Source organism: Mytilus edulis, chromosome 9 (genome assembly GCF_963676685.1).
Source record: "Mytilus edulis chromosome 9, xbMytEdul2.2, whole genome shotgun sequence".
Classification (NCBI taxonomy): domain Eukaryota; kingdom Metazoa; phylum Mollusca; class Bivalvia; order Mytilida; family Mytilidae; genus Mytilus; species Mytilus edulis.
In genome coordinates this window covers 64,416,592-64,441,520 of record NC_092352.1, presented here as the reverse complement: position 1 = coordinate 64,441,520, position 24,929 = coordinate 64,416,592, and the positions used below count along the sequence as shown (strand labels likewise).

The following is a 24,929-nucleotide window of genomic DNA, read 5'->3' as shown; positions in this document are numbered from 1 at the left end:
ACCGTTTCACAAATGATATCGAATATGTTCCTAATGTCGTAACTACAATCCCCTTCCCTTTCATGAATGTGACCTACCGAATTAGACTATTTACTGGATTTGTTATCACATAAGCAACACGACGTACGAAGTCTGTCCTAAATAGGTTTCCGTTCTCTTACTAGTTTTGCTTCAATCAAATGTTATCAACTTATGAAACTTATACACAATTCTTACTACCACAAAATACAAATCAAGTATGAATTTTGGTGGCATCACTTTAATTGTTCTTTTTGTCCCCAACTGGATTCAAACTCACACCTTTGATACACTACAGCACCAATCGCTTAGCCTCATATTCAGTGCTCTAGACCACATCCACTTTATAAAGACTTTAATAGTTGTAGAGTAATTATTACCATGTCATGAAAGATAGACATAAGACATCTGTTTTTAAGCTTGCAGAAGATTATATCATTTTTTTAGCTCACCTGGCCTAAAAGGCCATGTGAGCTTTTCTCATCACTTGGCGTCCGTCGTCGTCGACGTCGTCGTCGTCGTCGTCGTCGTCGTCGTCTGTCGTCGTTAACAATTTTTCAAACATCTTCTCCTCTGAAACTACTGAATGGATTTGGTTAAAACTTAACATGATTGTTCCTTAGTATATCCTGCACAAAATGTGCGCTTCAATTTTTGATACGTCAAAAAACATGGCCGCCGTTACTTAAAATAGAACATAGGGGTCAAATGCAGTTTTTGGCTTATATCTCAAAAACGAAAGCATTTAGAGCAAATCTGACATGGGGTAAAAATGTTCATTAGGTCAAGATCTATCAGCCCTGAAATTTTCAGATGAATCAAACAAACCATTGTTGGGTTGCTGCCACTTAATTGGTAATTTTAAGGAAATTTTGCAGTTTTTGGTCATTATCTTGAATATTATTATAGATAAAGATAAACTGTAAACAGCAAAAAAGATCAGCAAAGTAAGATCTACAAATAAGTTAATATGACCAAAATTGTCAATTGACCCCTTAAGGGGTTATTGTCCTTTAATGACAATTTTTCACAATTTGTTCATCATATTTGCTAACTTTAAAAAATCTTCTCCTCTGAAACTACTGAATGGATTTGGTTAAAACTTAGCATGATTGTTCCTTAGATTATCCTGCACAAAGTGTGTGCTTTGATTTTTGATCCGTCAAAAAACATGGCCGCCGTTACTTAAAATAGAACATAGGGGTCAAGGGCAGTTTTTGGCTTATATCTCAAAAACGAAAGCATTTAGAGCAAATCTGACATGGAGTAAAAATGTTCATTAGGTCAAGATCTATCAGCCCTGAAATTTTCAGATGAATCAAACAAACCATTGTTGGGTTGCTGCCACTTAATTGGTAATTTTAAGGAAATTTTGCAGTTTTTGGTCATTATCTTGAATATTATTATAGATAAAGATAAACTGTAAACAGCAAAAAAGATCAGCAAAGTAAGATCTACAAATAAGTTAATTTGACCAAAATTGTCAATTGACCCCTTAAGGGGTTATTGTCCTTTAATGACAATTTTTCACAATTTGTTCATCATATTTGCTAACTTTAAAAAATCTTCTCCTCTGAAACTACTGAATGGATTTGGTTAAAACTTAGCATGGTTGTTCCTTAGATTATCCTGCACAAAGTGTGTGCTTTGATTTTTGATCCGTCAAAAAACATGGCCGCCGTTACTTAAAATAGAACATAGGGGTCAAATGCAGTTTTTGGCTTATATCTCAAAAACGAAAGCATTAAGAGCAAATCTGACATGGAGTAAAAATGTTCATTAGGTCAATATCTATCAGCCCTGAAATTTTCAGATGAATCAAACATCCAATTGTTGGGTTGCTGCCACTTAATTGGTAATTTTAAGGAAATTTTGCAATTTTTTATTCATTATCTTGAATATTATTATAGATAAAGATAAACTGTAAACAGCAAATATGATCAGCAAAGTAAGATCTACAAATAAGTCAATTTGACCAAAATTGTCAATTGACCTCTTTAGGAGTTATTGCCCTTTAAAGACTTTTTTCACAATTTGTTCACCATGTTGACTTACTTTAAAAAATCTTCTCTTATGAAACTGCTGTATCAATTTCAGCAAAACTTATGCTAAATGAGTTTCAGAGTTTCAGAGTATCTAGTATAAATTTTATATTTCATTTCCTTGTATGTCAAGAAACATAGCTCCTATGGCTAAAATAGAACATAGGAGAAAATGATTTTTTTTTGCTTTTGAAGAAAATAGGACGATTCAAAGAACATTTAAATAAATTGAAAAGCCAAAATAATCATTGATGAGAGATTAAACCAAAAAAATTCAGGTGAGCGATTCAGGCTCTTGAGAGCCTCTTGTTTTATACACAATGTATTTTAATTTGTCAGCAATCTTTTAGATTAAACTCAACAATTTTATATACCTAAGGGATAATGATTACCGGTAAATTTATTACACAGTCACTAGATATATTTATATATATACAACACATTTCTTTTTACTGTTACATTTTTTTCTTTACCAAAAATTTGAGATATAAAAGTAAGTTCAAGAAAGATTGTGATGTTCAAAATTTTTGATTTTAGTTATTATACCCTTGCTCTAGATTAGGGGGTATATTGGTTTACATCTATCTGTCTGTCAATACAGTTGTCCCATAAAAATGTGTTGCCTTTTTCTCAGGAACTAATATCATAGCTTCCTGAAGTTTGGTTGTTCCGTATGTAAGCATATTATATATGGAAAGCCAACAGGGTCAAAATTCTTAATTCGTATTTTGTCAATTCGTAACTTGTAGTTGTGTAATTTCATAATTCGTAATGTGTAAATTGTCAGTTTGTAACTTGTATATTTGTAATTTCAAAATTGTTAATTCGTTAATTGTCAATTTGTAACTTGTAACTGTGTGATTTCAAAATTCTTTATCGGTAAATTGTCAATTTGTATATTGATGCTTTGTATTAAACTTGTAACTTGTCGATGTGTGGAATGTCAAAGTGTTAAATGTTGTCGTTGTTGTATTATGCTAACGATCATTATGACGACAGATGGCGCTCGGTTTCTTCTTCGTGTTCATAAGCCATCTGTAAGTAGGAGCACCTTCATATGGAGTATATACCGGTACCTAGTAATTTAAATCAATTATGTTCACCAAATGCCGCAAAAAGAATGCATGTTTACAGGATCCCAGTTTTATTTTGTTTAATGAAGACGACAGGTGGCGTTTCTTTTAAGCGGGAACTATAGGTAAATGCATCCCGAATAGTTCAGTCCCTCCACGTAATCGATCTCTCCTAATTGCAAGATTAATGAAATAGTCATTTGTCAGCGGAATAAAACGACAGAATTATTCAAGTAAATACAATAAGGAGATGTGTTAATAAACCGTATGATTGCCAATAATAATAATAATAATAATAAATTCTTTATTTAAAGAGGGTAACTCAATTAGAAATAGTCTAATTTTCATTGAGGCCCTCAAACAAAATACATGCATACAGTTAACATTCATACATTCATACATTAATTTACAATATATATTACTAGTATATACACAATTCAATCATTGAAATATACAAAGGGTAATAAATGACAATATTTGATATAGTTTTGTTAGAGGAAAACAAATTAGTTGACTTGCATATAATTTTCAAGAAAATGATTATAACTATGTTTCTTGAACAATTCCACATTAGGACATTTCTTTATTTCGAGTGGTAAATTATTCCATACTTTGGTTGCAGAATAATGAAAAGATTTTTTATAAAAATTTGTATTTGGTCTTGGAACAAAAAGATCATTATTAGAGACAGATCGTAAGTTGTGGCGTTGCACATCATCAATATTTAGTATTGCTAAGTAATCAGGTGTTAGCCCATTTACAATTTTATACATTAGAATTGATTGTTGGTATTTTATTCTTTTGGTAAAAGATAGCCATTTTAAAGAAGAAAACATGAAATTAGATGGAATAGAAATATCGCATTCCAGTATAATTCTTGCTACTCTTTTTTGAAGTTTTATGATTCTATCTGAATCTTTTTGTAATAAATTTCCCCAAACTGAACTACAATAGTCTATATATGGTAGAATATATGCATTATAAAATAGTTGCCTTGTGTGAATTGGCAAATATACTTTAATTTTATATAAAAGTGATACTTTAGATGAGATAATTTTACATATACGATCAACATGATCTTCCCAGCTTAAATTTTCATCAATGTCTATTCCAAGTAATTTGAAAGAATGGACATTCTCAATACATGTTTCGTTGACGGTAATACATAATTCTGATAGTTGTTTAAGTTTTTGTTTTGAACCCAATTTCATACACTTAGTTTTTTGTGCATTGATTTTCATACTGTTATTGTTACACCAAGATTGTATAGCATTTAAATCATTTTGCAATATGCTGTTTATTTTTTCAATGTTTTTATCATGAAAATGCAATGTTGAATCATCAGCATATAAATCCATATTGGATTGTTTAACATGAAGTGGTAAATCATTTATATATATTAAAAATAACAGCGGACCTAAAATAGAACCTTGAGGCACTCCATACTTTACAAACGATTTATCAGATTTAATGTTAGCGTATTGGACTTCTTGTTGTCTGTCAGACAAATATGATTTTATCCAGTCTATTATATGTTTTCCGATATGATAAAATTTTAACTTTTCTAGAAGTATGGCATGGTTAATAAGGTCAAAAGCCTTACTGAAATCTAAAAACACTGTACCAACTATTTCTCCATTATCTAAATATTTTAACCATTCGTCAATTAGTTTAGTTAGCGCTGTTTGGCAGGAATGACCTTGTCTGAAACCTGACTGGGCGATATGTAACAATTTTTTATTGTTAAGGAATTCATATAACTGTGTACATACATGTCTTTCGAAAATTTTAGATATGGTATTCAAAATAGAAATTGGACGATAATTTGAGGGAATATCTCTTGGTCCTCCTTTATGTATAGCAGTTACTCTTGCAAGTTTTAATTTTTGCGGAAAACGATTTGAAGTTATACTTTTGTTTATTAAAAAAGTTAATGATGGGGATATTATTTCTGCACTTAACTTTAAAAATTTGGGACCTATTCCATCTAAACCTGCGGATTTATTAATATTAAGATGTTTTAGTTGAGAACACACCTCTCCAATGGAAATGAGTTTTAAATGAAAATTTTCAGTTTTTTTTTAATTTTTCACTAGTAAAATTTTGTAGCATAGAAAAATCCATATCTGAAGTATTATTTCCAATAAGTTTTTCAGCTACGGATGAAAAATGAACATTAAGAGTATTTACAATATCTTGGTTGTTATAAACCGTTTGATTTTCATACTGCATTTTAGGTGGAAAAATATTATCCTCTTTTGGATTTAACTCTTTAATATGATTCCAAAGTTCTTTACTATTTTTGGAACTAGTTATGGCGTTTTGGTAATATTCCTTTTTTGCATTAAATATTAACGACGTTGTTTTATTACGCCACTTTTTAAAGTTTATCCAATCTTTTTTTGAATGATACATATTCCTATATTGAATGGAGTTTTTAATTTCTTCATTAAACCATTCGGCTTGTTTAAATGTTTTTACTCTTTTAGTTTTCATTGGTGCATGCTTGTTTATAACTTGATTAAAAAGTTCATACCATTTGTCGACAGCAATATCAATATCATCTTCCATTTCAACAATATGAAAAGGGGTTTGATGTAAGTCTGTACAAAAGGCATCTTCATTAAATTTTTTGAAACACCTATACTTTATTTCGATATGATTTTCTTTTTTTATCTTTATATTGATTTTTCTATTTAAGCATATAGGATAGTGGTCACTTAAAGCATATGAAGGTACATGACAATGGACAATATTTTCAGGATTAGTAGTGTAAATATGATCAATTAGAGTTTCAGATTTGTCACAAATACGTGTTGCAGTGGAAATTTGTTGTTGAAGATTAAAATTGTTTATGAAATTGATCCATTTTTTATTCTCAATTTTAATCAAGTCAATATTAAAGTCCCCCATTAAAATTATCTCTTTGTTTTCTGAAAGAGCTGCATTAAATTCTTCCTCAAAAAGATCTATCCAGGACTGAGGGGAATTTGGTGGTCTATAAATAGTACAAATGAAGAAAGGTTTAGATTTTGGAAATTCTACCTCTAACCATAAAGTTTCTAATGTATTAATGGATAAATCAGATCGATTTTTAACTGCAATAGAATCTTTGACATAAACCAATAGGCCACCACCATCCTTACACTGGCGATCTTTTCTGAAAATTTTGTATCCCGGCACTTTACATTGTTCATTGTTAATGTCAGGTTTTAAGAATGTTTCAACTAATCCAAATAAATCTAAATATTTGTTGTTTATAGTAATTATATTTTTTAACTCGTCAAATTTAGATAAAATATGTCTAACATTAAGGCATACAGCATTGAAACCTTTACATTTTAGATTAAGACAGTTTTTTTGATAATGTTTGTTTCTATTACAATTAGGTTTTGAGCTGAGGCTATTAGCATATTTACCATTTTCTGATTTTTGACAATTTTCTGTAGAACTTTGGTTTTTAAAATTCTCAGCTACAGACATACATTTTTGAGTACATATACATTTTGATGTATTACAATTTGGACATAAATTAAGAAGTATATCGAAATTGTTATGAAGTAGTAATGATTTACTATGATTTGATACTTTGTCTACAAATTGAAATACATCAGATTTATCCTAAAGTGTGTGACAGTCTTTACAATGATGACCATAAAAGCCACAATTAAAGCAGATACCATTGAATGTCTTTGCAATGGTTTGTCTTTTACCATGCTGTTCATTACTTTCATTATTGGACTGAGAAATAGTTGTTTGGTTGAAAATGTTTACAACTTTGTTTATGTTTCTAAGTAAAAGAATTGTACCCTGATTAGTTAGGTGTATTCCATCACGGTGGTAGTAAGAAGAAACGAGATCGCCGCCTCTGGAGACAAATGCATCTGTTTGTTTGATGATTTTTAACTTATGTTCAGTAGAAACCCTGTGTAATATTGCATTATAAATTTCTGTATCAACATTCCGTCTTGGACAAATCTCAGATACAGCAATGTTTATGCCTGGGTTTATCGATTTGACAGTTTTTATCATATCATCATATTTTTCTTTGAAAGCTTCCAATGGGACAACTATCCACCAAAGTTCAAATAAAGTCGAAATAATTAAGCAAGTATAGGCAACTTACGGCTTTCAACAATGCTGAGAATTACTAATACCATATATAGTCGTCTATAAAAGGCTACATCATTTATATTTGAAATCCCAGGTACTACATGTAGTAATAAACGATTTCTGTTAATCCTTAAATGCTACTATCGGACCATTTTATTCTGACAGGATGGGATAGGGCTGCCAGATATAAATATATATTAATATACATGCCAACTGAACTATAATTCTTGTCACGAAGCTTAAGAATTATTGCTATTATACCTGATTTTTAGTTCTATAAAAATTTACTACCAAAAAGACCAAAATGTTCCCCTATCCCTCTCAACTGCTGCTTAACCCACAGTACTCTCGGTAAGATCCCCAACCGGTGCCACCCCTAGCTCCTTATAGCCCGGCAACCCGACCAAATCTAATATTTCGTCGATTGGATCGTTTATTAACCGAGTTGATTCACGATGTAAATCAATAGACTCCCTTTTTTTTTTATACGACCGCAAAAATTTTAATTTTTCGTCTTATATTGCTATCACGTTGGTGTCGTCGTCCTGCGTCGTCGTCGTCCGAATACTTTTAGTTTTCGCACTCTTACTTTAGTAAAAGTGAATAGAAATCTATGAAATTTTAACACAAGGTTTATGACCACAAAAGGAAGGTTGGGATTGATTTTGGGAGTTTTGGTCCCAACATTTTAGGAATTAGGGGCCAAAAAGGGCCCAAATGAGCATTTTCTTGGTTTTCGCACTATAACTTTAGTAAATTGAAGTAAATTGAAATCTATGAAATTTTGACACAAGGTTTATGACCACAATAGAAAGGTTGGGATTGATTTTGGGAGTTTTGGTTCCAACAGTTTAGGAGTTAGGGGCCAAAAAAGGGCCCAAATAAGCATTATTCTTGGTTTTCGTACAATAACTTTAGTATAATTAAATAGAAATCAATGAAATTTAAACACAAGTTTTATGAACACAAAAGGAAGGTTGGGATTGATTTTGGGAGTTTTGGTCCCAACAGTTTAGGAATTAGGGGCCAAAAAGGGGCCCAAATAAGCATTATTCTTGGTTTTCGCACCATAACTTTAGTATAAGTAAATAGAAATCTATGAAATTTAAACACAAGGTTAATGACCATAAAAGGAAGGTTTGGTTGGATTTTGGGAGGTTTGGTCCCAACAGTTTAGGAATAAGGGGCCCAAAGGGTCCAAAATTGAACTTTGTTTGATTTCATCAAAAATTGAATAATTGGGGTTCTTTGATATGCCAAATCTAACTGTGTATGTAGATTCTTAATTTTTGGTCCCGTTTTCAAATTGGTCTACATTAAGGTCCAAAGGGTCCAAAATTAAACTTAGTTTGATTTTAACAAAAATTGAATCCTTGGGGTTCTTTGATATGCTGAATCTAAAAATGTACTTAGATTTTTGATTATTGGCCCAGTTTTCAAGTTGGTCCAAATCGGGTCCAAAATTAAACTTTGTTTGATTTCATCAAAAATTGAATAATTGGGGTTCTTTGATATGCCAAATCTAACTGTGTATGTAGATTCTTAATTTTTGGTCCCGTTTTCAAATTGGTCTACATTTAAGTCCAAAGGGTCCAAAATTAAAGGGAAACTTCGCAAAAAAATCAAAAATTGATATTATGTTCATTCTGTATAAAAATGCTCAAATTCATAGATATTAAAGTTTTATTCCGCTAGATAAGCGATCACCATCGATTTTAAATTTAGAGTATCAATTCTCTGCGATCCGCCATTTTGTCTTCTTTCCCGATTAATAAAAACGATATGTCTATAAACCACAAAGAAACAAAACTACAGTAACCGATGTAGTCGTAATTGCGTGTCGATATCTTGTCAATCGTACGGTTGTTTTATCCGACTAACTAACTTGATACAAAAAATATTCTTACTTTTTTTAAATTACCATGGTCTGTTGTTTTTAAACTGTTGATATTGGAATTAGGTGAAAAGTCAAAGTTGAAATCATAAATAAGTGTTCCGTGAAAATTGTTTTCGAAAATCTAATTTGTTCATAATTCTTTAAAGTAATAAACAAATATATTTTGATCTTCCCTCATCTTATCACCAGCATGGCTAAAGGTATTACTTCCAAAGGTATTGTGAGGGATGTGAGGTGACACGTCCAGGTATTCAAGCGATTTCCTGTCGGGCTTGCAAGTTCATGCATCGTTTCACTTCTGCAGGTATTGATCAGTGTACACGGCTGATAACTTATAACTTATAACTTTCCATTTTGAACTATCAGATGAATAATATACAACTCTGTCTTACTTGTCATTACTAAACTCATACGCTTGTTTATAAATAACATTTCTGGTGTAAAGAATATAATTCATAAACATATAAATAATACCCAAAAAATAAGATTTGATGAAATTAAAATCTATTTAAATATTTTTTCCAAGGGTGAATTTGGGAAAATGTAATATATAGTCATTGTCAATAGTGAAGGACAGATTGGAACAGACCAGAAATATTGATTTAAAAAAAATGTACGCACTTGCCGACGATTCGTTTATACGACTGGATAGAAAGTTACGGAACTATAGCGCAATTTAAAATATATACATGTATACATTGAACATAAGAAAAAAACATATATTTTGAATAAATAGGGGTAAAAGTGTTGTAAATAGACTAGTCCACGTATGCCAACAGTATGTAATCATCGAATGTCGATATAGACTATTGTATACCAGAAGAAGAAGAGAACCAATTTGATTTAAATACAGATCGATGTATAACTTTTGCTTTGGTTCATTGAAGCTGTGGACCTAGTGAAATCACAGATTTATATTTCAATAAGATTGTTCTCGAACAAAGGAAGTAATTCGTCATCACAATTGTTATATATGACACTGGACGAACACTAATTATCCCCAGGGAATGTGAATATTTTGCTGGGAAACTTTTGAGTATCAAAGTTTCAAATTAATTTCGGGATTTATTTTCTTTCTTGGTATTCAATAACAGAAAAAAGAATAAATTACTTGTTCGCTAAATAGGGGTATTCTTGTCAGATAAAAGACTTTTAGTTATATTTAAAAAATAGGGAAATATGACATTAAATTGGTTCTGTCTTTTTTTTAAACATCGTTAAAAAGATGTGTGTCTAAGGTGAACGCCACAAGAACCCTGTAATACTAGTACGAGAGTATAGCATGTAAACATTCCTTTTCAATAATATGGTTGTATTGGAAATCTTTTCATACAGATTGACAACTCATTGTCCGATATGTAATATTTGCCACATGACGCCCATAGTTCTTTCTACCATCATCATCTTATTCTGTGATATTGCTGTAAACATCGATGGTTCACACCCAAACAAAATGGGAGTAATGGACCTTCAGAGCTTCTCCGTGTTATACACTTGTGAAATATATAGACGAAATTTCTGTATTGAAATGAATCTACATCTCACAAACAGGATTTTCAAATAACGATTGTGAGTAATCACCTTACAAACCAATATAAACGTATGGCAAGATATAACCATGAAGGAATTTAGTTTTTGTCAGACGCAAGAACTCATCACTATATATATCATAAACGTATACGTATATATATGCATACAGTTTCAAATATTAAGAACAAGCGGTCGATGTCGATAGTCTGTTTTCTAACTGTTCAGAGTTAGACATGTCACTTGTTCATTCTTGGAAGCCTTCATATTCCCCGTCTAACGATGGAAACTCTTTCTGATTGTGTTGACTATAAATGCTTGTATGGTAATTCTGTCGTTTATCTGTACAAGCGGTTGCATTTCCTCTCCTTTCCCAACAAACAAACGAACGAAACGCCACTAGTCTGATTTCTCTGGAGCTCATCCTCAATGGCTCTTATACGTCAGGAAACTTACATTTATACTAATAATGATTGTTTCAAGAACAACTAAGTATGGACGAACTATTATAAATTCGTCAATATCAGTTATGCATGACTAAAATATAACTTTTATTACAACTACTGTATTACTTATTTGGATTAATGACGGCTATCATGTTCAACATTGCACAAATATTATCATAGAATTTTAAAAAAAAATCCTCAACAATCCTCAAAAGAAATAATGCCTTAGCTTAGATAATTGATATTCTTTTCACAAAAAGTTCGTGTAAATGATTGTCAAATGAATTTAATTATGTAAGAATAAAATGTTAAAAAGAAACTAAAAAAAAATCATGCATGTTGTATGTTGTATTTTTTTGTCAATTAAAAACTTTAAAATTGCAATAGTTTTATAAGCATTTAAACACAGCCAGATTTGAATACAAGTTAAGAAATTCCGGTAAAGTCAATGATATCAAACAGATGTACAATGGTATATCAAATTGGGTAATATTGCATTTAGTTTTTATAAAAGATTAAAACTACTATTTTTTGCTTCATATTTGAATCTTTACGCCAATTGCCGCTAAGAAAGTAATCAAAAATTGTTTCCTTTTATTTTTATACACTTTCGGAATTACGAATCTGAATTTTATTTTCAATTAATTTACACAATTTAATTATTGTATCTTTATTCTCATCGTGTATTAAATCTTAGTGTATTAACATTGTGACAGCATACTCTTTCTAATCCTTTCTGTTTATCCTTTCCAAATAACAACATTTATACCTGTGTACGCTTGAACTCACACCTGCAGCTAAATAGCTACAAGGTAAACGAATTGACCTCAAGCCGAGAAATATACAGTGACCTTTACAAAATAATATACACACTCTGCTCACACATTAGTTGCATTGAAATGATTATCAAAACAATAACGGTAAATAGAACTGAAATATTTTCAGTTCAATATCAGTAAAAATGTTCAATAAATATTTTATGAAAAAAATCTCAACAATAATTAATTAAATTTATTCAAAAACATTTACTAGAGATAATTTTATAGGAGTTTAATTCAATCAATACAAAACGGTATATGCATATTCATTTTCGTTCATTCTTATATTGTGGTTCATAACTTCGACCATTCGTCAGCTGTGCGCTTTTAATTACGTATATTGTCGATAAGCTATAAGAGTTAAACAGATTTTATTTTTTCCCAGAATTCAATAAATCGGGCTAATACGTCACGACCCACTCGAGAATTCAACCAAAAAAGTTACAAATACTTGATTTTCTCCGTTATTAGAAGGAATATAAATTTAAAACTTTGCAAATGTGTTTTTTATGTTAAGATGAACATAATTAGATGATAAGTAAAAAATCGCGGAATTTCCCTTTAAACTAAGTTTGATTTTAACAAAAATTGAATTCTTGGGCTTTTTTGATATGCTGAATCTAAACATATACTTAGATTTTTGATTATGGGCCCAGTTTTCAAGTTGGTTCAAATCAAGATCCAAAATTATTATATTAAGTATTCAGCAATCGCAAGAAATCTTCAAGTGCAATAGCAAGCAATTTTCAATTGCACAGTATTGCGCAATAGCAAGAAATCTTCAATTGCACAATATTGTGCAATAGCAAATATTTTCAGTTGCACAGTATTGCGCAATAGCAAGAAATATCTAATTATACCCCCGCTTTAAAAAAGGGGGGGTATACTGTTTTACCTCTGTCTGTCCGTCCGTCAGTCCGTCCGTCAGTCAGTCCGTCCCATGAAACTTTCGTCACATTTTTCTCAGGAACTACACATCCACCCTTTCTGTAATTTGGTATCAACATTTATATATGTCAGCCATACCGTGTGATGCGTTTTCAGATTCATCACTTGACAACTTCCTGTTTACCGAAAAAACTGGTATGATTTTACACATGATATCCAAGTTTAAAATTTTCGTCACATTTTTCTCAGGAACTACAATACAAGGATTTCTGAAATTTGGTTTCAGGATTAATATAAGTCAGCTATACCGTGTGATGCGTTTTCAGATTCATCACTCGACAACTTCCTGGTTACCGAACACTTGTATGATTTTACACATGATAGCCAACTTGAAAATTTTCGTCACATTTTTCTCAGGAACTACAATACAAGGATTTCTGAAAATTGGTTTCAGGATTTATATAAGTCAGCTATACCGTGTGATGCGTTTTCAGATTCATCACTCGACAACTTCCTGTTTACCGAACACTTGCATATTTTTACACTATTAATATTATCCACTTGCGGCGGGGGTATCATCAGTGAGCAGTAGCTCGCAGTTTCACTTGTTGCACAATATTGTGCAATAGCAAGAAATTTTCAATTGGAGTTATCTTTCTTTGTCCAGAATAGTAGTTGAATCAACTTAAATCATTGTTTTTGTCGAGCCTGCAACTTTAGTTGCAGAAAGCTCGACATAGGGATAGTGATCCGGCGGCGGCGGCGGCGGCGGTTTTAGCTCACTTCTTAAAAGCTATATATTTTAGAAGGTGGAAGACCTGGATGCTTCATATTTTGTATATAGATGCCTCATGTTACGAAGTTTCCGTCAGTCACATGTCCAATGTCCTTGACCTCATTTTCATGGTTCAGTGACCACTTGAAAAAAAAGTTCAGAATTTTTGTAACGTTGAATTCTCTCTTATTATAAGTAATAGGATAACTATATTTGATATGTGCGTACCTTGCAAGGTCCTCATGCCCGTCAGACAGTTTTCACTTGACCTCGACCTCATTTCATGGATCAGTGAACAAGGTTAAGTTTTGGTGGTCAAGTCCATATCTCAGATACTATAAGCAATAGGGCTAGTATATTTGGTGTATGGAAGGACTGGAAGGTATACATGTCCAACTGGCAGGTGTCATCTGACCTTGACCTCATTTTCATGGTTCATTGGTTATAGTTAAGTTTTTGTGTTTTGGTCTGTTTTTCTCATACTTTATGCAATAGGTCTACTATATTTGTTGTATGGAGTGATTGTAAGGTGTACATGTCTAGCGGGCAGATGTCATCTGACCTTGACCTCATTTTCATGGTTCAGTGGTCAAAGTTAAGTTTTTAAGTTTTGATCTTTTTATCTAATATTATATGCCAAAGGTCAACTATATTTGGTGTATGGAAATATATTGTGATCTATATGTCAGTCCCGCAGGTTTTATTTGACCATGACCTCAATTGCCTGGTTCATTGGACAGTGTTAAGTTTTTGTGTTTTGGTCTATTTTTCTTAAACTATAAGTAATAGGTCAACTATATTTGTTGTATGGAAGCATTGTTAGCTGTACATGTCTGCCTGGCATGGTTCATCTGACTTTGACCTCATTTTCATGGTTCATTGGTCTTTGTTTAACTATCTTGTTTAATGTTAAGTTTATGTGACAGTTGTAATATAACGCTTTATACTTAGGACTATCAACATAATATCAATGATTAGTAAAGAAGGCGAGACATTTCAGTGTGTGCACTCTTGTATACAATATACAATGTATATTCACTTTTACTACCAACTGATAAATTAAAACAATCTTTACCATTCAGTGATAACAAGCACTTTATTTTACATTCTAATATTTTATGATGTATTTAAATGAGTAGTTATTGTTGCAAACTCCATTAGGAATTTGAATTGAGATCAGTTTTAGAAAAAGGGAAAGGGGGATGTGACAAAAAAATGGGGGGGGGGGGTAAATTTTTCTCATTTCAGATTTCATAAATAAAAAGAAAATTTCTTCAAACATTTTTTTGAGAGGATTAATATTCAACAGCATAGTGAATTGCTCAAAGACAAAAAAAATATTTTAAGTTCATTAGACCACATTCATTCTGTGTCAGAAACCTATGCTGTGTCAACTATTTAATCACAATCCAAATTTAGAGCTGAATCCAGCTTAGGCTACCCTTTTACTCTTCAAAATGACCCGGGGGGCCAAACCCCAAATCATGTGCAAAGATTATCATGGAGAAATACAATTAGGGTAAGCATATGCATATTGGAGATAATTGCTTCGGGCATGCAAATGGAGAGATGGTGAAAAATCTTTAGGGGTAGAGTGTCACTTTGGCTAAAAGTGGGTGAAGGTTATGTGTTTAGTAAAAAAAAACAGTTTCATAGTTTTACGACATTGGTAATTGACAAAATATTTAGAGGGGACACCTCCTAGTATATTTCGATCTTTTACCATGATCATGTTTATCTAGGAATACATTGTGGATAGCAATACTGGCTTTAATACAATGGTAGAGAGAGAGTGCCGTCGATGTATTGACGGTGCACAAGAGCAGTTTCTTATCATGAACGGCTGTAAACGCTCGATGTGAGCACTACAATGTCTTCAAGGTGGTTCCACTTGATTATTAGTACTGTTTTAAAGGAAAATGAGTTAGACTGTTGTGGTATTTTGCTCGTTGAGATCTTAAAACACTTTCTGTAGTTCTTGACCTGTTTTTTCACACATTTCGTGACTGGTAATTGTTAAATCCCTTGGCAGCAATTGTTTTTTTTGGACGAACTTTTTTTTATTGTCTGGTTCTATAGCAGAAACCACCCCCTCAACCACCTTGTACAGAAATATTAGCTTCTGGCTTGAGCGTATTGTCTGTATGTCAAGTGTAGTTTCAGTTTTGTAAGCGTTTTTGAGACGCAACCATCTTCTCCGGATTTGTAGTTTACTGTTATAAATTTTGCAGGTTGTCGCTGTATTCTTTCAAGCTTGTTGATGTTCGTAGATGTGAAGGGGTCCCATACTATTGACCATAACCCATTATTGACCTGACCAGTGAAATATATGCGGTTTCCTTGCATTCCGACAATATCTCAAATTTCTTATCAGGATTCCTAGGCTAGTGTTGAGTTGGCCTTCTTGGCTACGTTGCAAATATGGTAGGCCATTTTAGGTCCCCATTTAGTTTTCTGGTTCCTTAAGATTTTATTACAAAATATTGCATATTCAATACAGTTTTTGTCGAGCCTGCAACTTTTGTTGCAGAAAGCTCGACATAGGGATAGTGATCCGGCGGCGGCTACGGCGGCTACGGCGGCGGCGTTAGCTAACTTCTTAAAAGCTTTATATTTTAGAAGGTGGAAGACCTGGATGCTTCATACTTTGTATATAGATGCCTCATGTTACGAAGTTTCCGTCAGTCACATGTCCAATGTCCTTGACCTCATTTTCATGGTTCAGTGAACACTTGAAAAAAAAGTTCAAATTTTTTGTAATGTTGAATTCTCTCTTATTATAAGTAATAGGATAACTATATTTGATATGTGCGTACCTTGCAAGGTCCTAATGTCTGTCAGACAGTTTTCACTTGACCTCGACCTCATTTCATGGATCAGTGAACAAGGTTAAGTTTTGGTGTTCAAGTCCATATCTCAGATACTATAAGCAATAGGGCTAGTATATTCGGTGTATGGAAGGACTGTAAGGTGTACATGTCCAACTGGCAGGTGTCATCTGACCTTGACCTCATTTTCATGGTTCAGTGGTTATAGTTAAGTTTTTGTGTTTTGGTCTGTTGTTCTCATACTATATGCAATAGGTCTACTATATTTGTTGTATGGAATGATTGTAAGGTGTACATGTCTAGCGGGCAGATGTCATGTGACCTTGACCTCATTTTCATGGTTCAGTGGTCAAAGTTAAGTTTTTGAGTTTTGGTCTTTTTATCTAATACTATATGCCATAGGTCAACTATATTTGGTGTATGGAAATATTTAATGATCTTTATGTCAGTCGCGCAGGTTTTATTTGACCGATACCTCATTTTCACGGTTCATTGCACAGTGTTAAGTTTTTGTGTTTTGGTCTATTTTTCTTAAACTATAAGTAATAGGTCAACTATATATGTTGTATAGAAGCATTGTTAGCTGTACATGTCTGCCTGGCATGGTTCATCTGACTTTGACCTCATTTTCAAGGTTCATTGGTCTTTGTTTAGTTATCTTGGTTAATGTTAAGTTTATGGTACAGTTGTTATAAAGCTTAGCTTTTTACTTAGGACTATCAACATAATATCAATGATTAGTATAGAAGGCGAGACATTTCAGCGTGTGCACTCTTGTGGTATAAAGTATACACTAAGCCACGGGGACTCATTTAAAATAATTTTTCATCCAATTTGTTATGCAAAGTAAAAATATTATATAAAACATTTGTTATCTTCTTTCTTTTCTGAAATTCTAATATTGAGCTTATAATATTAAGCAATAAAGGGTGTTCACCCATTTCTCCCATCATACATTCAGTCAAATATTTGCACCCGAAAACACTGATACGTATGAATTTAGCAGCTCCGTCTTATATTTCATGTAATTCGTTTAATTTTGACCCGGTCAAATATTAAGAAGAAACATCCGGCCAAGTGACAGTAATATAAGTTGATAAGGAAGCCCTTTCCAGCGACACATCCGTATATACCTTAATACCGTGAGGAAGTGACACACCCTCCCAGGTTTTGTGACGAGTACAGTAAACATAATATATGTTTATTCAAGGTCACCTCTATATAAAACTGAGTCCCTGGTAGACATGCCATATAAAACCAGAGATGGGTCCGATTACTTTCAATGTAATTGATTAAATTACAATTACTTTGTCATTTGTACGATTAAATTAAATTAATGATTACATCATTTCTGAAAGTGTCTGATTAAATTAATGATTACATTGGCAAAGTAATCATGATTACATCTGATTACAATGAATTGAAAAAAACAACCATTTTGCATGATGTGAATGAATAAACGTTTAATATTTAACTATATCATTTTTTAGAAAGTATTGTGTTTGCTATATTATAAAATGATAACTTCAAACTTTATCTATTTAATAAACCTCAAAAGTTCACTTTATACATACATGAACATTGTGTCACTGGTTATGACCCATTGCACATTATCATCATTAATCTCTGAATTATTTTGACTTCAATTGAATATAGCTTTATAAAAAGCGGTTGCTGTTTGTCTTCTGACATATTATAGACTTTAATTTATATTTGTTTCAAGGTGCAGTTTATGGGAGATAAAATATGGATGAAATAAAGTTAACAGTTTAATCAAATTGTAAACAAAATACAAGTGCTAAAAATCATTGCATTTTACATGTCCAGTCCAAATACATACAAAAATTTGCTGATTTTAAACAAGATATTTGTCAAACTTTTAATTAATTTTGTGCTAATTGGATAAATTATCACATGTCTGATTTATCTTTTACCATATATGTTGTCCTACAGCTATACTCAGTTGGTAATTGCAATAAAAACAAACCTTAATTGGTTTCCTACCTGTCAATTCAAAGTTGACAAAAATCACAACATTAACAAAAGATTATAATTAAAGGGTTAAAGAAAAGTATAACTTGAATATAACAGTTATTATCAAATATATATATATGTACATCTTTAAATTGTGAATATATGTACAATATCTTTTACTAAGACCAGAAACCTATAATTGTATTATATGACTCTTCTTAAGCTATTGATGACTTTTCAATACTGTAACAGTTTATTTTTTACTGAAGTATACAAACCAATTGTCATGTTTTATAAAAAAAAAAGAAACCAAACTATCTTAACATGTTCAATATAAATTGAATAAGAATAACAAAAAGTTTCCTTTATTGACCATAAACACAGTTTAAGATTTTTTCATTGTAATCAGAATGTAGTCATAAAGTAATCAGGATTACAGGGTATTTTGAAAAGTAATTGATTAAATTAAATTACATGTAATCAGATTTTTGGCTGATTAATGATTACAATGATTACTTGAAAAATTGTAATCAATTACAGCTGATTAACGATTACAATTACAATTACCCCAACTCTGTATAAAACAAACAATATATTGTATGTCTATTTGTTTTCTATTATATGTATGTGCTGTATATAATTGATTTAAATTAGTTAGGTATATATTCCATATGGAAGTGCTCCTACTTACAGAAGAAGAAACCGAGCGCCATCTGTCGTCATAATGATCGTTAGCATAATACAACGACAACATTTAACACTGACATTTCACACATCGACATTTCACAAATCGACAAGTTACAAGTTACAAAGCATCAATATACAAATTGACAATTTACTGATAAAGAATTTTGAAATCACACAGTTATAAGTTACAAATTGACAATTTACGAATTAAGAATTTTGAAATTACAAATATACAAGTTACAAACTGACAATTTACGCATTACGAATTATGAAATTACACAACTAACAAGTTACGAATTAAGAATTATGAACCTGTTGGCTTTCCACAATTATACAATATGATGCATTTTCAGATTTGTTGCTCAATAACTTCATGGATACTTGTATAAACTTAATGGCTGTTAATTTTCATCACATTTGTCTTATAAAGTAGCTTCAAATCAGGGCTTTATGAAATTTGGATTCAACTTTCAATATGCATTTTCTGTTCCATTACTTATTAACTTCCTTCCCACTAACTTTTTAAAACTTATCTTACATGTGGTCTTATAAATTTAAAATGAAATACAGTACAGTAAAACCTGTATAAACCAGCCGACTACGGGACTAAGAAAAAGGGGTGGTTTGGACAGTGGGTAGGTTTATTCAGGTTTCCGTTTTGACTGGGAGTTAATAAATTGTGATGTCCGATATATTGTATGTAAATGTTCTGTCTGATTGTAAATTATAAACTGATAAATACAAAATGTAAAAATGTAATAACTTCGTTGTTTTGAATCTTCTTCTTCATTGGCTATAGAAATGTAAGAAACTGGTTGTTCCTCGAATTCAAAAAAATAATATTTTAACCTTTTTTAACATATCCTCGTATCTCCGTGGTATCAGTCTCCGACTTGTCAGTTTCACTTTCACTTTGTGTTAATTGTTTATCCTCGCGTTGTTTGAATTGTAACACAAGGTTTTGTTTTACTTCCATTGTTTATTTCAGTTGTTGGTTTAGCGTATAAATAAAGCAGAATTTTATCAAACGAAATTTAATCATGATTGACACATTGTCGTACAGTTTACGATACTCATTAATTGTTGTCATCCAAGTGTTACTCATAATCAGGGTCATTGTTTAAAGGGGTTCACAATAGGATTTCGAAAACACGATTCCGAGATTAAAAAAAATTATCCAAGTTAAAAACTAAGTTCTATCCCAGATATATTCGGTGTGTCTTTTTGTTTAATTTAGGACTGTCATACAAGTGAGAGGTTTAGCGCTTTAAAACCAGGTTTAATCCACCATGTTCTACATAAGAAAATGCCTGTACCAAGTCAGGAATATGACAGTTGTTATCCATTCATTTGATGCGTTTGAGCTTTTGGTTTTGTTATTTGATTAGGGACTTTCCGTTTTGAATTTTCCTCGTAGTTCATTATTTTTGTGATTTTACTTTTTACACTTTTATAGTGTTTTTATACGACCGCAAAAATTGAAATTTTTTTGTCGTATATTGGTATGACGTTGGCGTCTGCGTCCAAAGACATTTGGTTTTCGCACTCTAACTTTAGTAAAAGTAAATAGAAATCTATGAAATTTAAACACAAGGTTTATGACCATAAAAGGAAGGTTAAAAAAAATTGTTTTTGGGTGTTTTGGTCCCAACAGTTTAGGAATTAGGTGCCAAAAAGGGCCCAAATAAGCATTTTTCTTGGTTTTGCACAATAACATTAGTATAAGTAAACAGAAATCTATGAAATTTTAAGACAAGGTTTATGACCACAAAAGGAAGGTTTGGATTGATTTTGGGAGTTTTGGTCCCAACGAATTAGGGGCCAAAAGGGTCCAAAATTAAACTTTGTTTGATTTCATCAAAAATTGAACTATTGGGGTTCTTTGATATACCGAATCTAACCTTGTATTTAGATTCTTAATTTTTGGTCCCGTTTTCAAATTGGTCTACATTAAGGTCCAAAGGGTCCAAAATTAAACTTAGTTTGATTTTAACAAAAATTGAATTCTTGGGGTTCTTTGATATGCTGAATTTAAACATGTACTTAGTTTTTTGATTATGGGCCCAGTTTTCAAGTTGGTCTAAATCGGGGTCCAAAATTAAACTTTGTTTGATTTCAACAAAAATTCAATATATGGGGTTCTTCAATATGCTGTATCTAACCATGTATTTAGATTTTTAATATTTAGGACCGGTTATCAAATTGGTCCACATTGAGGTCTAAAGGGTCCAAAATTGAACTTTATTTGATTTCATCAAAAATTGAATTCTTAGGTTTCTTTGATATGATGAATCTAACCATGTATTTAGATTTTGGATATTGGAATACCACAAAGGGATGGTAAGAATTGTCTTTGGGAGTTATGGCTCAAACCTTTAAGGAATAAGGTGCAAAAAAGGGGGGAAAAGGGTTTCCAGGTTAATGGACAATTACTTAAGTACAAAACATAATTTAAAAGCAGTGTAAGATTGGTAATTGAAACTCATTTTAAGGTGGTACCTAACACTACAGGGAGATAACTCTGTAAAGTCAGCTAAACGTTTTAATTACATTGTGTTATAAAAGGAATATTAAGCTTCTCAATGATCAAAATTGGTGTTTGTCAAATTGCTATATAACCAGTGTATTTTTTCTGACACAACGGTTGGTTCAAAAATTTTTAAATTTTTAAATTTTTATTGAAGTCTCAAAGTAAATACTTTGACAAAATTTTATGAAAATTAAACGAGCCAAATTAATTTTAGTGAAAGTGTTGGGTACCACCTTAATATCTCACCTAAACTGCTCTTAAATTATGTATATTGGAAATTTGCCAAAAACTTTATTATAAAATAAATTCCATTGGAAATTTGTCAAAAACTTCACTTTAATGAACTTCATAGGAAATTTGCCAATATAAAATGTTGCATTGGAGTTCTTTCTTTGTCCAGAATAGCAGTTTAATCAACTTAAATCATGACTGTATGACATTTTATATTTTATGATGTATTTAAATTAGAAGTTATTGTTGAAAACTCCATTAGAAATTTGAATTGTGATCGTTTTTGGAATAAGGGAAAGGGGGAGGTGAACAAAAATTGGTGGGGTTCAATTTTTCTTATTTCAGATTTCAGAAATGAAAAAGAAAATTTCTTCAAATATCAAAGGATTAATATTCAACAGCATAGTGAATTGCTCAAAAGCAAACAAAAATATTTTAAGTTCATTAGACCACATTCATTCTGTGTCAGAAACCTATGCTGTGTCAACTATTTAATCACAATCCAAATTCAGACCTGTATCCAGTTTGAATGTTGTGTCCATACTAGCCCCAACCGTTCAGGGTTCGACCTCTGCTGTCGTATAAAACTGCGCACTGCGGAGCATCTGGTTATAATATAGCTCACTATTGTACCATGGTAAGTTCAGGGTTTAACACCTGGCTAATTGATTATCCAGAAAAGCCATCTTGTATCAACAAATACATTTTGATTGAATATCGATCAATACTGTTATCACAAACCGATTTTGACAGGTAATAATTGATGTAATTAAGAGTATTGGGACTGCATCATAAGACCAGAATTCGGAATACACAGGGTCCGGTATACAAAGTGTATTTTAACAAAGACTTTGAAGGGAAAAAACAGGACTTTTAGTATCAGCTGGAATTGACAGGTAACCGGTTTAGTCAGGTTTAGTCAGGGTCCGGTTTACTCAGGTTTGACTGTATATACATTTTTTAATGACTTTTTTTAATGTTTTGTAGCTGGTTAATATAGGATCACAATATAACTATGGCAGTGAAGATCATGCAGAATTTTTATGTGTTGTGTCAAAAGAATGTCCTAATAACATAAATGGAACAGAGTCTGAGTCTACAGATAAAGTTAAGGTGAGATATAAAGGGCTTTTCTGATTACTGTAAATTGTGGAATTATTGGTCCAATTTATTTACAAATAGTCAAATGTTTCCAAAGTGCCAGTTCTCTCGGAATCTGGTGATCCTACCAGACAGGTCAACCAATTTCAAGTACAGTCCTGATGTATGATTTAAAGTTTGTGATGATCTCATTCTTTTGAAAGCCCCCGCCGTATCAGAGGGGGCATTAAGTTTTACCTTTGTCTGTCTGTATGTACATCCGTCTATATGTCCCAAAGTTGGTTTCAGTTCTCTAACTATAGTTTGTTTCAATCAAATGTTATGAAACATATACACAATGCTTATTACTACAAAACACAGATCAAGTTTGAATTTTGGTGGCATCACTATAGGTTGCATTTCTGTAAATATTGACAATGCAATTTCCCATAGGAACTCCTTTTACGGCTAAAACTGTACCACTTTTACTATGAAGTTTTGAAAAAAATCTTATCCTAGAATTGAAAGTTCATATGCACCACATTTTTTTTCAAAGGTCAAAATATAGGGCTGTGCGGCATATTTTCAACGTTTATATGCCCTGAACTTCTCAGAGTTTAAACTTACACTGATTTTCTTAACTACCCCTACCTCGAATGAAAGGTTACCACAGATTTCAATGTAAACAATATGCACGTGTTTATTTACTGGTAACATTCCCAAGTTCTGTCTCTGCGATATGGAACACAGAGAGCATAACTGGGAACCAGTATGTAAACAAAATCAATTTTCTATGAATATTCAATTACTCCCCAAAAGAGGCGTGTTTTGAGAAACAGCTGTATTTACAAAGTGCAACCTTTAGTTGTTTTTGAGTTATTCCCCTTTACAAATAGAAAAATTGCTAAATTTTTGGTTTCCTTAATCTATATTTAGTTGGCTTCATCCAAATGCTATGAAACTTATACACAATGCTTATTACAACAAAATACATATATGAATAAGTTTAAGTTTTGTTGTCACTTTAACCATTCTGGAGTTATACTCTTTACAAATGGAAAAATTGCCAATTTTTTGGTTTCTGTTCTCCTTCTTCAGTTACACAATGCTTATTTCCACTAAACATACCGGTAGATCAAATTTGAATTTTGGGGGTTTCACTACCGGTATTATTTTTCAAAATAGGGGTCTTGGCACCGTTGCTCCATGGATGTTATGATAAACACCAAATGCATTCAATATTTTAGTATCGGGCGTAAAAACACTGTTAAAATATGTTTTTTTCAAAGATTGTTGAGAAAAAAAAACCTCGTGAAAAAACAAAATGGCGGAATCATAAACAATCGTGGTCAGGAGTTTCATTTCGAGTTGAAACATTTAGAAAACTTAACCTGCGGTCATGAAAGTCGTTTAACTTGTACAAAAGTAGTGTTTGTAAGTATATTTTGGAGTTGTGAGAAGGATATTTGTAAAACAACCTGAAATCAAGACTTTGATTGTTGCCATCAGGTGCACGACTGTAAATTATTATTTCTCGTTGCCGTTTGACAGTCAACCTTTCATTACCGATTGAGTCAGAGTCTTCTATCATCGTTTTAGACACTCGCAGGAGTCTGTAGTGCTACAGGTTTTATTTCTTTTCATTGAAAGGCTGTACTGCAGTATGTAGGTCGACAAAATGAAAGTCCACTTTCATTTAAAATAGAACCGGATATTGACAAAATTGACAGCTGAGTCTATAAATAGTGCGGTTCATAAAAACACATGTTGTTACATCTCATAGCTTTATTATTTAAAAGAAAAGTGGTTTCGGAAGATGAGACAATATTCTGCAATCTTATTCGTATTTTAATCGAGTGTAAATTATTTTCCATGATGTATCTCGTCTTGTGACATAGGTTTTTAATAGTCTTGTTCAGCATACAAAAATTTTAAAAGTTGTTTTGAAAAACAAATTATGTTGACAGAGAGTAAAAAAAAACTTGAAAGATGCCAAGATGAT

At 32.0% G+C, this 24,929-nt stretch overlaps 1 protein-coding gene across 1 annotated transcript in view; it reads left to right on the top strand.

Annotated features, from left to right (window-relative positions):
- LOC139488811 (BTB/POZ domain-containing protein KCTD5-like) overlaps window positions 1-24,929 on the top strand; it is a 69,457-nt gene that overhangs the window by 15,754 nt on the left and 28,774 nt on the right. The window contains exon 5 of the mRNA XM_071274739.1: window positions 22,835-22,960. Within this exon, the coding sequence (XP_071130840.1) occupies window positions 22,835-22,960 (126 nt within the window). The remainder of the gene's footprint in view (window positions 1-22,834; window positions 22,961-24,929) is intronic.